This window comes from Cotesia glomerata, linkage group LG10 (genome assembly GCF_020080835.1).
Source record: "Cotesia glomerata isolate CgM1 linkage group LG10, MPM_Cglom_v2.3, whole genome shotgun sequence".
Taxonomy (NCBI): Eukaryota; Metazoa; Arthropoda; class Insecta; order Hymenoptera; family Braconidae; genus Cotesia; species Cotesia glomerata.
Genome location: NC_058167.1, coordinates 4,859,712 through 4,876,498, shown reverse-complemented (window position 1 = coordinate 4,876,498; position 16,787 = coordinate 4,859,712). Strand labels below are relative to the sequence as shown.

The following is a 16,787-nucleotide window of genomic DNA, read 5'->3' as shown; positions in this document are numbered from 1 at the left end:
TATATATATATATATATATATATATATATATATATATATATATATATACAGTAGAACCTCTATAACTCGAACTCCAAGGGAGAGCAAAAAAAATTCGAGTTATAGAGTTTTCGAGTTATAGAGGGTTTCGAGTTAGGGAGGTGACTGGTAACTGGTTTCGAGTTAGGGAGGTAACAAACAGAAAGGAAAAAGTCGAATAAATGCACATACAAAAATTCAAGTTACATATATAATCAACATATTTATTCAGAAAACTTATTGGAAAAAATCAGTTATTTTTTTTTGCTTTAAATAAGGCTGTTCTTTATCTATTGCATTGTCTAAAATACAAAGAGCAGAAAATTCTTTTTCTTCCGAGATACTTGTTTGTTCTATAAAATTACGTAACGTATTTAATGCTATTCTAGCCTCTTTGATCGAAACTAATTGAGTGCATGTTATATTACTTGGATCTTCTATCTCATCTTCATCTCTTTCATTACTCTCAGATACTGAATTAAGAATCTCTTCGTCGGATAATATTCCAGCAGTCATCACTCCATCGTCACATGTAATAAAGTCCTCGAAACATATTTCAGGCGCCACTGTATCCCATTCTTCAGGAGGTTGCAGAGAAATATCTTCGACTTCTTCTTCGATTATTGACGAAGAAAATCCACAGTGAGCAAAGCAGTTTTTGATGGTAGTAGCAGTCACATTTCGCCAAGCTTTATCAGCCATCCGCATGGCTTGCAATACATCTATACGAGAATCTCTTTTTTCTTCCAAATCTTGCAACATATTCCTGACTACTTCTTTACGGTATAATGACTTGAAATTTTTGATAATGCCCTGATCCATCGGTTGCAATTTTGATGTGGTGTTTGGAGGTAAAAACTCTACTCTTACTGATGTCATTTGAGGAATATCGTTGTGTGCCGTGCAATTATCTATAAATAGTAGTATTTTTCTTTTTTCTTTACTCATTTTCTTGTCAATACCTATGAGCCAGTCTCTGAAGATTGCAGAAGTCATCCATGCTTTAGTATTCGCTTCATATTTCAATGGCAGAGATTTGCATTTTGAAAAACAACGAGGTTTTTTCGATTTCCCAATCACTGAAGGTGAGAGTTTTTCTGTACCTGTCATGTTTGCAGCGAGTAAAATTGTTAAGCGTTCTTTGCTATGCTTACCACCATGGCATTTATCATCTCTAAAAGTTAGAGTTTTGTCGGGAAGACATTTATAAAATAAAGCTGTTTCATCAGCATTGAAGACATTTTCAGGCTCAAAATCACGTAACAAATCTTTCAATCTGTCATTTGTCCATTTATTACAAGTTGCAACATTTACACTTGCACTTTCCCCGCAAACTTTCTTGAAAACAAGGTCATGCCTACGTTTAAACTTTTCCAGCCATCCATTGCTTGCTCTAAAATCAGAAAATCCTAAAGACGTCGAATATATTTCTGCCTTTTCTTGTAATAATGGTCCACTAATACTTATATTTTCATGACGACACTGTTTAAACCATTTTAATAAGCACTCTTCTAAACCGGGAAACTCGGAAATTCGCCGTCTTTTACACGACAAACTTTGACCACTCTCAACTTTCTTCCTTATAACTACTTCATTTTTTATTATTGTCGAAAGAGTACTTAAAGGTATATCAAATTGTTCCGCAACATCCTTTTTTTTTTTACTAGTCTTCACTGCTTCGAGCACTCGTAGTTTTTCAGAGAGACTAAGAGTTTTTAGTTTACGTTTTACACTCATTATTTATTAATTTCTTTTCACGTAGAGCTGTCAAAATTGATGTGTATTGCAGTGAATCGTAACTAAGTCTAAGGGTATGATAATTTTACAATCGCCAACAGAGAACCTGACGTCAGCTATAAATTCCATTACCATTTCGTAAAACTGGTAATCCTAATAAGATACTTAAATACGGTAATAACTTAAAATTCGAGATAGAGAGGTCCAAGTGTGTGTATTCGAGTTATGGAGGGTAAAAATGTACAGAAATAGCTTGTAGGGACTCACTAATTATTTCGACTTATAGAGGGTAAAAATTTCGAGTAACGGAGGTTTTATGGCTTGAAGGGAAGGGGATGAAATATTTTTTCGAGTTACGGAGGTTTTCGAGTTATCGAGGTTCGACTTATCGAGGTTCTACTGTATATATATACTAGCTGACCCGGCAAACGTTGTTTTGCCATATAAATAATTTCCTAGTAATTTCTAGTGTAGACAAAAAATAGCTTACTTATTGTAAGTATGTATGTATGTTAGAATGTGTATATTGTATGTATGTAAGAATGTGGTATATGCGTGAAATAAGCATGGAGCGCTGTGAACGATGAGGGAATATAAAAATAACAAAAGGCAAACATTATTTTTAAGTTATTATAATTTATTCCTTAAAATTATATATCATTAATTAAACAATTACGACAGTAACACTATTAAACAATATCAATCTCTTAATGCTATAGCGTGAACAATATTTTTTGTTAGTCCATCTTTAGCTAACACAAACAAACTGGATGGTTTACCCACTCGAGAGCATGCCACGTATAATTGTCCGTGTGAAAAACATGGTGTTCTCAAATCTAATCCACAAACAGACATCGTTTGACCTTGGGATTTGTTGATAGTCATTGCAAATGCCAATCTAATCGGAAACTGAATACGTTTGAATTGAATTGGCACATCTGTAGGTATAATAGGAATCCGTGGTATGAGTATATTTTCACCTCTGAACTTGCCATTTAAAATCCTGGCTTCGATCACGTTTTTCATTAATTTTTGAATGACTAATCGCGTACCGTTGCACAGCCGGGGCGGGTTCAAATTACGAAGCAAGATAATTGGAGATCCAACATTTAATTGTAAATTATGCGGTGGCATGCCTGGCAAATCCAGTGAGTTCAAAAACTCTGTGGGAAAATTTACTGCTTCGCTGTCGTCGCAAACTGTATCAATAGATTTATATGATACCAAGTTCCCTGGCAACAACATTTGTATCTTCAGATTTAAATTTTCAACGTCTACATCGCTCTTTCTGCAAGCCACTCATGATTTATGTACTGTGTGTGTACATCGGGAAATATTTGTTCAATGAGAGTATCTTGCAAATCAGCGATTGTGCAGAAATCGGTCGGTAATTTTACGTATCCAGTTTCATCTATAGCAACTTTTTCATCACCGATATCTAAGAGTTGTTTTGAAAATGTTTCAGCGGATGGATCTTGAAGCATTTGAACGCGCATATTTATTTTTAGCTGTAATTTTTCAACATTACGCCACAATGGAGATGATTTTAAGCAAGCGTTGATCTCATCAGCGTATGTTGAACGTGGAATGACTGGAAGTGTTTGTCTGAAATCACCTGAAAGGACCAACAGAGTTCCGCCAAATAGTTTGTCACTGTTTTTAATATCTTTCAATGTCCTGTTCAACGCCTCAAGTGAATGTTTGTGTGCCATAGTACATTCATCCCAAATAATAATTTTACACCGTTTCAGCACAGTGGCCATGGACGATTGTTTCTTAATGTTGCATACTGCGTCAGGGTTATTCTGAATATTTAGTGGCAGCTTAAATACTGAATGAGCTGTTCTACCTCCATCCAATAAAAGTTGCTGCAATGCCCGATGATGCAACGGCCAATGCGATGCCATTATTTGATCGTATTTCAGCAAGAATTAGCGAAATAACGAATGTTTTGCCAGTTCCACCCGGTGCATCCAAAAAGAAGAACCCACCTTGTCCAGCTGAAACTGCGAGCATAATGCGATCATAAATGGTTCTTTGTTCCTCATTCATTAGTGGGACATTGCGGGCAACAATCGCTGCCATTTCTACAGTACTGTACTGCAGTTCACGATTCATTTCAGTATTCATTAAATCAGATGCAGTTCGATTTGGCGAATTCATACCGAAATTACTAAGTGGTAAGTTGGCAATGACAATGCAAAGATCCTCAATAGCAATCAATGCTTCATTGTACATTTCGTCGCTGAATGTTATGGTTAGATCGTGGCACCGTATACGATGTTGATGCAATATATCATCAGTCATTGAATCTTTGTGATTTTCCCATAATATCTGTGCTCGGGCTGGGAAACATGTAGTCAACACTATAGCGAATAGTAGACGAATTTGTATTGCTGTAAAGTTCAATGCAGCTTCAGCAAGCATACATTTCCACTGGTTGTCGTCTTCCAGCAAGCCGAGTGCAAGGCATGCATCTCTATACGTTGGATATTGTTGCCCATTCACTTAACGTATATCTTGAAATGATAATGGGCCAGTAACATTAACCAACAATAGTCGAAGATAAAAGCACTCCGTGTGTCTTGAATTGACTGTAAATAATCGCCCCAAGGCGTTTGATTTAAATAAATTGAGACATGCAGCAACTGGTGAGCCTTGCTTGCGGGGCATCCATGTTTTTGTTTGAGTCCATGTGAAATAGCGTGGTACTTGTGAATAGAGTAATGTTCGTGCAAAGGCACCAAAATCATCCGCACGATTACACAATTCAAAAAATGCAGTGAGTGTAGTTTTAGGTGGATTTATTGCACGATCAATCGCTGTCTCGTTCGTGAAAAATACACGCTGACCGTTTTCAAGATGGATGGCTAACTGAACAACTGCTGGATCCCGTTCATGAATTGGAAAACCAAAGATACGCCAAGCAGCTTTATTGGAGCTGATGTACCGACCAATTTGGTAGAGCGTTATTTCATCGCTTTATTCACTGGAGGAGCATTCACATTAGTATTTTCCACTCTAAACACAGCCATATCACTGCCTTTATGGACATACTTGCAAATGTATTTGATGCTCTTCACAGAACTGCAGAACTCAACATTAATATGAGCATTATATGTCTTGCTCAGCAGAGGTGAATATGGCACCACCCAACGATTGTCAATATCAATGTCTGTGTTAATGATATTTTTAATAAATGATTGTCCGCCATTTTCAGGATTTCTTCGACGATATATTGGGTATCCGTCGACATTTGTAACCGTATCATTGGTAAAATCTTTAGGGAAATTTTTAGTACATTTTCCATCAGCCATGCAAGGCGATGAACTATTAAGAGTATCACATGGACCATGAATCATGTTTGTTGTAACAATATCAAACAGCAGTTGGTCAGTGGATGGATCTGGAATTTCCGCAGAAATGATACTATCGATTTTTTCAGGACGGATTTTATCGATGAACCAAACCAAAATGTGTGCACGAGGTTATCTTCGCTTTTGCCACTCAACCGAATACATCCAGCAACGTGTGGGACCAAATACATGTGATTTAGTAATGAAACTTATTAAAGACTTCAACTTTTGTCTGAACACACGTGCTGTAATGTCATGGCGATGTATTGCATTTTGGCCAGGCAGTAGCAAAGATACTCTCTCAGTGATGAGTAATCTCTGGCCATTTTGGATTACATGTGAACGTGATAAATAAACATGGTCGTCCATATTCGCGCACGAAAGTCAGAGCATCCTGTATATATTCTTGCATATGACGTGGACTGCCTACGTACGATGATGGTAAAATTACATGGTTACCAATTTTGGCGACGTCAGCGTTGTTGTTGATAGCGTCTCGCAAATGAATGTACTCTTCCGCGCGCAGCTTTTGTTGATTATATCGTAAGTATCGTAGTCGTTCGCTCTCAATCTTCGCGTACATGTCGACCATGAATTGTTGACAAAACTCACGACATCGTAAAATGACGTTGTCCAGGCCACGTCTAATCATTAATCGGTACGCATAATAATCCTTTGAGCTAACGTTCTTGTTTGTTTCAGCTTTCAGTTTAATTGTTTTGTTAAATGATTAATGATCAAATTAATAATCAATGAAGTACCTGATACGGGATCTCGTTGTTTTATGTTTATGCAATATCCGTCTTGTCCCTTCCAGAATATTAGCGGATATTGGAGAGCGTCATATGAACGATGTGTGTCAGCAATGAACTGAAGATTATTATTTCTTCTACGAATCACAATTTCTCGTGCAGCTGTACGATCGCCAACCATGATTCCAGCAACATCATCAACAACGGGTGCATTGAATCTACGAATATGCTCTCCAGCTGGTGTTTTATCAGGATTAATGACGATAGCGTGATTATCGCTTTGTAATTGGTGCATATGTGATTTCAATATTTTCAACAACTCGTTGTGCTCGTTCAAAAGAGCATCTAGCTCGCTGACGATGTGCCTGGCATAAAGTGAATCAAGGTTATTATAATCACAACGTGCATTCACGCGATTGGCAAGTGCGCTTCTGGAATCCTCGCCACCCATAAAGTAGATTTGTAAGAATTTATGTGGTTCGTTTGGCATTGGCAGCAGTGAGCCCATTTTATGATAAACTTGGCCTCTGATTTTGAATGTAGAATTGAATTGTTGACCATTTGCATTAGTATTTCGAACTATTTCTGTTGCTCCGAACGATGTCATTTGAAAGCATGAATTGAATCTTTGAATTGACTTCAGGAACACGTTAGAATCTGGATCCGTGCCGATAAGTAAGCCGTTCAATGGTTCAGGTGGTGTTTCAATTTCAGGCTCATTTTTGAATTTCAGAGCATGACAATGCGGACATTCCTTGTCCATAGCACCAATTACCACTTTTGAATGAGCATAATATTCAATATCGGGCTCATACTGGAATGCTAGACGCAGGAATGAATCAGATATAAATGCTCGATGTACCTGTTGTCGTTGTTGGTCATTTGTTCTTCGTCTATTGACTGTGAAACGGCGTGATTGTCGTTGTTCTAATCTTCTGACTTCATTGCGTTCAGCTCGTGTATCTTCTGGCTCTTCTTGATGCAATTGCGCCATTCTGACGCGTGCATCAGTATTTTGTTGCTGGATTTGTTCTTCTGTTCTTTCGGATCTGCTATTTCGCAAGTTTCGAGCTTTACTTGTACTGCGGCTCAAATCAGCCCCTTTGCGTTTTCTTGGCATTGCTCACTGTACAAAACATACATAAATAGAATTAATGAAATTATTTAATGATGAAAAATGTTAAAAGTATAATTAGGGCCAGGATTTTTGCCGCAGTTTTGAAATGATTAGTTTTAATTTATGAAATTATAACAAAAATATAAGTTTTATGGAAAAATTTTTCAAACAAAAGTAAAAAATTAAATTTTATGAAAACATTGTCTCTTATAATTTTTGTTATACAACCAATATTTCCATTGACATTTCAAAATAAAGATTCATAATGATTGATTTTTTGGAAACTATGAAAATCTTAATTGTTCAATTACATCTTTTTAATAAAATTAAATTAAAAATTACATTTTTATAAGATCAACAACATTTTCGATATAAATAAAAAAAGTATACTTACAACACAAAATCCGTTGTTATTGGAAGCTCGTGTCACGTGTTGAGTACTTTTGAGGTTATAAAATCACTTGATTAACTAATCGTGCAAAATACACTCAAAATTGATAATTTAATTATTATTGATAAAATAGGAATGATTAAAAGTTAATATGAGAGTTACACTGAGATAGCAAAATAATAATTGTCAACGTTACTACTACACTTGATGCATAAACAATAATGATGGCCGACAACTGTGTAGGGAGTGAGAAAGAAAGGAGACCGGCTTCGTTCTCATCCCTACTCCATGCTGTTTACTGGGTCAGAAGTGACACCTGTAGACATCTGGCGGGGATAACTAATTAAATGACGATTGATCAGTTTTCGACCGGAGAGGAAAATGATTAAATTACTAAAATGGCTATTAAAAATAAGGGTTGATCGTAGAAGGGTGAAAATTGAGGATTGTATGTATTTTTATATGTTGTATCATAAAAATAGAAATTAAAAACTTTGTCTAAAAATAAAAAAATTTAGGGGTGGACTACCCCTAACATTTAGGGGGATGAAAAATAGATGTTGGCCGATTCTCATAGATACCGGATAAGCACAAAAAATTTCATCAAAATCGGTCAAGTCGTTTCGGAGGAGTATGGCAACGAAAACTGTGACACGAGAATTTTATATATTAGATATATATATATTAGGGTGATTTTTTTTTTACTTTATTTTTTTTTTCGGTCCCATCGTGAATTCTTGTTGGAAATACCCAAAAAAAAATTCCCTGAAAGTTTGAGCTCTTAATATTAATAAACTTCCTCGACCAAGGCATGTGAATATTTCCCATTGAAAATACACAGAAACTTTGATTTTTAATTTTTGAATTTCTAAAGCTCAGCGGCATTTCATGGGATCACTTTGATCGAAGATGGTTTTTTCTTAGAATTGAACGCTCTACAAAAGTGCCCATTGCCGCAAAGTCGTAACTCACACTGGCGAGGCAGTACGGGCCACTGAACCTGATTTTTTCATAAAATTGGCGTTTTTTCGCATTTATCTCGTAAATATCAAGAGCTACAGAAAAATGTAAATGAAAAACTTGTAGAGAATTCAATTTTCAACAAAAAAAGTCCTATGGACCAAATCGCTAAGATCAATATTAAGCGAGATATTAAGCCTTGAATATATTTTTTCGTGAAATTTTGGCCGATCATTGATTTAAACTTATTAATATCTTGTTTACTTTCTCTGTTTTTTATATTTTTTCTTCAATATATTTTTTTAAGGCTAGAAAAACAGGATATGATAAGTATCTTACATTATAAAAGCTTATATCTTAAGAATCTTTAATAAATAATGGATTTACGAGTTTCTGCATAAAACTTATGAATTCAATTACACTTAAATAATTTATATATTATTAACAGTTTATTAAATTATAATAGTTCGAATTATATTAACAACAATAAGTATTTAATAAAAATAAAAACAACAATACTAATTAATTATTATTGAAAGCAGAAAAATGAATTGTTAGATTAATTCATTGTCAATATATTGTGATTTTTTACACGATGTGTATTGAGATCGATGGTGCTGAACAGTTTGAAAAATTCTTTGTCTTTCATCTTCGTTATAAGTCAATACTTCATTAAAACTTTCGGCTAGCGCTACTCCTCTTTCCGCAGTATCGTTTACTACTTTTAACTTTTTGAATGTATCATAACATCGTTTATACTCAAGATTTGATTCCCACAAACTTGGATCTGTATGCAAAAATTCATAGGGGAGCTCAAATTACTCAAAAATAAACAACGAGTTTGGATTAACAAAATCGCTTATGTTTTTCTCAGATAACGACGTTATTTCTTCATAAGCGACTGATAAACGTTTATTAGGCTTTTTGACCGCTACCTGGGAATTTATTTTTTGTACGATCTTTACTTTTTCTTTTACTGACACAGTTTCATCAAAAAGAGCTAAACAAGCAAGATTTTCGTGTAAGTACCACAAATGCCGAGACAATTTATCGAGTGCTGCATTTGCAATTTCTGGATGTATTTTTCTGTAGTCAATAAGATCTTTTACTAATTGCAAATCCGAGTTTGGAGCATTTATTGCATTAGGAGCAGTAAATCATATTTCCATAAAATATTACGATGAAAACACATATTTTCTGCAAAATTTTTTTTTCGTTTGCTCCCATTTCAAACTGGTTTCTAAACATATATATTTTCAAGCAATAGAGAGCTTTCGATAACCACCGTGCGTGATGAAATGCACCAGGTGCTTTAAATTCGGCTCTATGACTTTTGATACCACCCAAAAAGATACAGCTCAGCTCCAAAAACTCCTTGTAATCATTTCTCGGATGATGATTCTAACAAAAAATAAGAAAAATTTAATAATTGCGGCCAGAAAAGAAGATATTTTCAGAATTTTAAAGTAAAAATATTATTTAAAAGGCAAAATTTATAAAACTAAATCACTTAAAAATTCGAGTTATATCGAAGTATGCAAAATAACTACACTGATAAAAGGATTTATTTACTATTAATAATTTGATTTATTTGAAGATAATAATTTAATTTAATAAATATTTTTTAACATTAAATAAATATTTATTAGGGAGAAAAGTACATTTAATAATATTTAATAAATATTTATTAATAGATAACAAATATTTATTAACAGTTAATAAATACTTGGTTGAGTGAATTTGTTTGGCTTGCAATGTCATATGATATGAAGGTTGCTTATAAACAAAAATCATCCTTATGAATTATTTGCATAAATTATATTACATTATAATAACATTTATTGTAAACTACCAAATTCTATCACAGCTCATAATTATTTTTTATATTTTTACATATTAAAAACGTTAATTTATTAAGTGAATTGAATTATTATCAATGTATTCCAGTTATAGGGTTATAAGAAGTGTCAAAAGAAAATTGCTATTTTTGCTTTTTATCCTAAATAAATATTTGTTAACAGTTAACAAATATTTATTAACTATTAATAAATTAATAAATATTTATTAACAGTTAATAAATTCTACGTAATGAATACTAATTAACTGTTAATATTTATCAAATTGGAAATATTTATCAAATCCCATGATGTTAAAAAATCATTTATTAACAGTTAATAAAGCTTATTAAATATTAACAAGTCCTTCTATCAGTGTATCAGAAAGATCTAATGACTGTAAAAGAAATTAACTTTATAAATAATAATTCTTTCAATGGTAAAACTATTTCCCTAGCGGATCCGTTTACACTTAGTATACACCAAGTTTACTCGGTGTATACGCGTCAACTTCACACCAAGTTCACACCAAGTATACACCAAAAAATTTTTCTAAGTCCCGACCGTCAAAATTTTTCTAAGTTTTGAAATATAAAAATTTTCTTGACCGCTGAGCTTACCGATAGATTGACTTAAAATTTTCTGAAATTAAAATATTGCGTTTTAGATGCTATAAGGGCGTATCGGTATACGCCCTTATAGTATTTTACCGGTACAAAAGGTACTAGGGAAAACCCATAAGGGCATATAATAATTTTTTTCCGGGAATTGACGTATTTTCGTCCGAAATGTACAGAAATGCAAAAAAAAAATTTTTCCCTAAATCAAAAATTTTTTTTTAACTTTAAAAAAAAAATATTTTCAAAAAAAAAATTTCAATTTTGAGAAAAATTTTTTTTTAGTATTTCTCGACTTTTCAGGTAAAAATAAACTGATTCCCGAAAAAAAAAAATTTTAATCGCCCACGGCTCCCGGGACCCACCTCGGATGACATAAGGGCGTATAATAGAATTTTTTTTTACGTTTTCGCTCATTTCTGGCAAAAATACTTCGATTTCCGAAAAGAATTTTTTTTCTACGCCCTTATGGCATCTATAATACGATATAATTGTATATTAAAAATCTTTCTAAGTTTCGAAATCGAAAATTTGCTTCAAGTCACCAACGAACCGACGAATTGACTTTATCGATAAAATTATGAATTTGATTCAAGAGAAAAACTCCGAAACCGAAAAATAAAATCTCAAAATTTCATTGTTTTGAATCAAAAATTCTTGAATCGAATAAAATGTACCGTAACCATGAACAATTTTATAATACATGAATTTTTCTGCTTCATTAAAGTCTATGAAACTCTTCAGGATGATATTCTTGGTTCAAGACGTTTTCTCTTGAATCAAGTCAATTTTTTTGTTAGTGTTTAAACTGTTCAAAACAGAATTATACAATTAGATTGAAGGGGGGGGGGGGGCATGTTGATAAAAAAAAATATAAAATTATAACAGTAAAAGATTTCGATCTCGTTGGTCAAAATTTTATATAGATTCATAAAAATAAATACTATCGATGACTATGTTAACATGGTTGATCGTACGCCCCGTATAGTGAGTGTTTTATTTTTTCACTTCGGTATTTCGGGTGATGGGAGTGAAAATTCACTTGAATCAACTCCCTATTTTTACTGTGCACGTATAAATTTTTATACTTAAACCGTTATAATGATTAATGTCCTTTTACAAGAAATAGCACACCACGACTGAAGAACTTTATTCAAAGAAAAAAAACGATAATAGCTTTTAAATGTTTTTTTTTTTTTTTATTTTATCATAATCGTTTCAATACTTTTCAGTTTTATAACTCACAATAGTAAAAATAAATTATCCAATTTTTTTTTTTGTGTTTTTTAAAGGTTTTCTCTTCCACGATCTTCCTCGAGACGTCTTCGTTTTTCTTCTCTTTTTTTTTCTCTATGTTTTGCAGATCTTTCTCTTTGTTTCTTTTTGAACTCTTCCGTTTTGTTCCTTTTAGCATTTTTTAAAAAATCTCTTACCCATTTGTTTATTTTTCTTTCAGGATTCTGCGGTCCTCTACAATCTCTGATTTTATGATTTTTTTGTAGTTCTAAACAAATATCTGTAAAAAAAAATTCAATTTTACAAATAGTTCCAACAACAGAAAATAAGACTTAATATTTTTCAATGTGAAGGAGTTATATCTGTTTCCTGATTGAAAAAACAGACTTAGATGACATGAATATGTAAATTTTACTTTTATAAAGATGGAATAAGTTTTGAGCTCCGAAAGATTCATTCTATCGTTTCCCGAAAATTCGGCTACTCACCAAAAATGAATAATATATTCTACTACGAAAATATTTTATTATTTTTAGCGAATTTCGGTTCTTAATTCAATAAACTTTTTGTTCGTAAATTCGGAATTTTTAAATTTGCTTTGCTCTTGAAACTATATGATATACTACTTTATGAGTCAGACATGCCTTTGCATGAATGCCAATTCGCAAAGATTATTTATTAGCTATAACAATAAATTATGTAGTCTATTTATAAAATACAATTAAATGAAAAAAAAAAGGATAACATTGAATTAGTTCACTTAACTAATTAATATAATTTTTGGAATCAAGAATGCTCGTGACAAGTCAAGCACTTCGTCTTATCTATTTATTATTGTAACGTGGTTTATTTAACATACTTTTAATTATGGTGAAATCTCTGCTAGGAACTTCAATAGCATCATGAGGGGAGTTACTTTGCTTTTTTAACACTAGACGTTTCACAATTTCTGGTGGCCAGTAACCATGCATGATGTGGTTCGCCCTTATGCTCATTTTTTCGGCGTCAGTGGCTAGCAGCAGATTTCTGCATCTAATACGCTGTCCACATATTTTTATCTGAAATTGGTAAAGAATTATTGAAATGATATCCTCTAACGAAAACAAGAATGTAGAAAAAGTAATTCACAAAACGATTGAAAGAAAGTAATAATTATATATGGAAAAAAAAATTTTAATTATTAGTAATTATAGTAATTAAAATTAATTAATAGTAATTTTAATAATTAGGAAAAAAAAGATAACTAAAATTTCTGACTCATTGAAGAATGGGATTCAAAGTAGCTGATTCGAGGTCAATGTCTGTTATGAAGAAATAATTGAATTTCTTGAAAATTAAAAATGATTACTGCGATAACTTACGTATTCATTTTCGTCATTTAAATCGCCATTGTTATCATTCCTTGTCGAATTATTTTTATTGATGTTGACGTCGTTACTATTAATAGCTCTTAAGATTGAGCGGACCGTATACTTGCTTGCTGACATTAAATCAGATCGTAATGCTGATCGAGTTAAAGGTTGTCTATTTTCGTCCAAGATATCATCCAAAAGATCTTGATCATCATTTGAGAAATTTTGACCATTCGATGGTGTTGGCTCACCTCTCGAATTTAGCAATGGAGTTCCTGATCCAGGCTGCGATTGATCGCTTGCTTTACGCGGTAACGAAGTTCTTGACCTGGAGCGCGATCGAGATTTTGATCCAGGCGGTGATCGAGTTTTTGACCTGGACCGCGATCGAGATTTTGATCCGTGCGGCGATCGAGTTCTTGACCTGGATCGCGATCGAGATTTTGATCCAGACGGCAATCGAGTTCTTGACCTGGAGCGCGATCGAGATTTTGATCCAGGCGGCAATCGATGTCTTCCCTCTCGCAGTAACGAAGTTCTTGATCTGGATCGCGATCGCGTTTTTGATCCAGACGGCAATCGAGTACTTGACCTGGAGCGCGATCGAGATTTTGATCCAGACAGCGATCGAGTTTTTGACCTGGACCGCGATCGAGATTTTGATCCAGACGGCAATCGAGTTCTTGACCTGGAGCGCGATCGAGATTTTGATCCAGGCGGTGATCGAGTTTTTGACCTGGACCGCGATCGAGATTTTGATCCGTGCGGCGATCGGGTTCTTGACCTTGATCGCGATCGAGATTTTGATCCAGACAGCGATCTAGTTTTTGACCTGGACCGCGATCGAGATTTTGATCCAGACAGCGATCGAGTTTTTGACCTGGACCGCGATCGAGATATTGATCCGTGCGGCGATCGAGTTCTTGACCTGGATCGCAATCGAGATTTTAATCCAGACAGCAATTGAGTTCTTGATCTAGGCGGTAAAGAAGTTCTTGACCTGGACCGCGATCGAGTTCCTAATTCAGACCGCGATCGAGTCCTTGATCTGGACCGCGATCGGGATTTAGATCCAGACTGCGATCGAATCCTTGATCTGAAACGAGATGGGTGTTTTGACTGACGCTGAGATGGACATTTTAATTCACGTCGTGGTGAAGTCGTTGAGTTTTGTTGAGATTCCAATTTTGAATCACCTCGCGGTAGAGTCTTTGACCCGTGTCGAGATTGAGCTTTCGAACTTCTATGTGATAGATCTGTCGCTATGGACCTGGATGAAGATATCGATGTTCGCTGAGATCGAGGCTTTGCATGTGAACAATGAGAATTTCTCAATGTGGACTGAGATTGTAATGGCGAGTCCAAATCTGCCTCAGATGCCGAAGTTTTTTTCAAAAGTTCCTATAACACAATAGCTTTATAATTTAATAACATTATTTTTCTACCTACATTTATTTATTATATTTATCCGCCACCATCTAACTGTTAGAAGTATAACAGTGGAACGGAGTAAGTTCTCTTTAGCCTTTAATTCGAATTCATGAATGAAACTATTGATTTAGATTAATAATTAGTATTTTTTTATTTATGAGAGATTCAAAAAAAGATTTAGATTAAGCAGAAAATATAAAAAAGTTATTGTCAAACATACAAGTTCATGAAAATCAACAATATTTTTTGAAAACTTGTTCACGTTGTTGATTACTCAACAGGTGCTTATAGTTACGAAATCCTTTATTGATTTTTGATTTTAATAGTTAGTTTATCTGATAAAATTGAAAACTTACATTAAGTTCGTCTTGATGTTGAGCATCGCTGCTATCATTAACCCTTTTAACGGAGTTAACGATATTTTTCTGTGGAAATAATCATTTATCAAAAAGGTAAAAATCATTAAACATGTTATTATTTAATTTTAATGAAATCAAGTTGGAAATTCGATTGAACTTTGCTACAGAAACTAAAAAGTATATGACATTGAAAACGACATTGTTATTTTAAGTAGACTATTTATAGCAATCTGATTTACAACCATAACTTTTAGAAATGTAGAATATCAGCGCAATACATATACAAAATTATTTAACTTATTTATCTTAATGAAATTTTCAAAAATTAACAAGAATCTCTGGAAGTTTTTTTTTCTTAATTTATTGATGGAAATCAAATAATGGAGACTAAATTTAGTTCAGTGAAAATTACAAGTCCAAGTTTATTATTTTATTCCAAGTTTCAGAGTGCTAATTAATATTTTTTTACAATACCAGCAAACATACAGTTTCTGAAAGCGAAGAGTAATATCAGAAATAATTTTATAATAATTTCTCGGTTATTATTATAATAATAATAATAACCCTGAATGAAAAAAAGTATTGAGACAAAGAATAAAAGTATTGAAAAGTATTGGATTGACTAGAAAACCAATACTTTTTAAAACTTTTTTCTTTGTCTCAATACTTTTTTAATCAGGGAAATTAAAAATAAAATTGGAAGATAAGTTATTGAAAATAATAATTTGGTCAATTAAGTCCATAACAATTTTTTTTTTAACTATATACATGGATTCAAATGATCAATATAAAATTTTACGAAGTTTTTGCTTTAAATTAGAATTTAATCTTAATGAACTTATTTGTAATGAATCATTTCTGTTCAATAAAAATGATTTAGTAAAAATTTCGATAAATTTCTTGCTAATTTCAGAATGTTTGTATATATAAATAAATAATAATTTGAAAAATTAAAATTGCTTACAAAAATATATGGTAAGCAATTTCTTAAATTGTGCAACGATTCAATAATTTGAAGTGCATAATTTGATAGTATTGTATTAAAAGAAATAATTTGATTTGTTCTTAATAATTAAATACTAATTTTTAAACAGTCAAAAATTAATCAAGTAATTACTGAAGAGAAGCAATTATTGTTTGAGATAAATTCTCTCATATTGCACGGTAATGAACATTTTTTGCTAACGATCGTTTGTATCTTTGATTTTTTATAAATTCTAGCTAATGCTTTTTCTTGTTCATGTACAAGACTGCAGTCTCTGAATGAAATTTCTATGTAGATATGCACCATCAAATTTCTATGTATCAACTTTCATAAATTTTCGTCAACTTAGAGATCTTAAAAAAAGCTTACTAGTACCAATTTAATATTAATGAAACAAATTTTGTATAAAATTCATTGTATTTTAGAAGTTGATTAAATATTTTTGATAGATTTTAGTATTTGATGTATGCTCAAAAAATTTCTGTCAAAGTCGTGCCACAAGATATTCGTCAATTGTGATATCTTTAAAGAACATCATAAGACTAGGAACTTAACTTTTAAAATAAGGAAAAATAAGGAATATTATTTTATGACTGAAAATAAGGAATATTATTTTATATCTGATCAAAAGAAAAAAATTG

General features: G+C 32.8%; 1 protein-coding gene across 1 annotated transcript; it reads right to left on the bottom strand.

The window, feature by feature from the left end:
• Nucleotides 1-255: 255 nt before the first annotated feature.
• On the bottom strand, nucleotides 256-1,755 carry LOC123273357 (tigger transposable element-derived protein 6-like). Its single transcript, XM_044740761.1, has one exon. The coding sequence runs from the start codon at nucleotides 1,753-1,755 to the stop codon at nucleotides 256-258; it is 1,500 nt and encodes a 499-aa protein (XP_044596696.1).
• Between the last annotated feature and the right edge of the window lie 15,032 nt (nucleotides 1,756-16,787).

Excerpts from the sequence above, each read along its gene's own strand:
- LOC123273357 (XM_044740761.1), bottom strand. The coding sequence starts at position 1,755 with ATGAGTGTAAAACGTAAACTAAAAACTCTTAGTCTCTCTGAAAAACTA.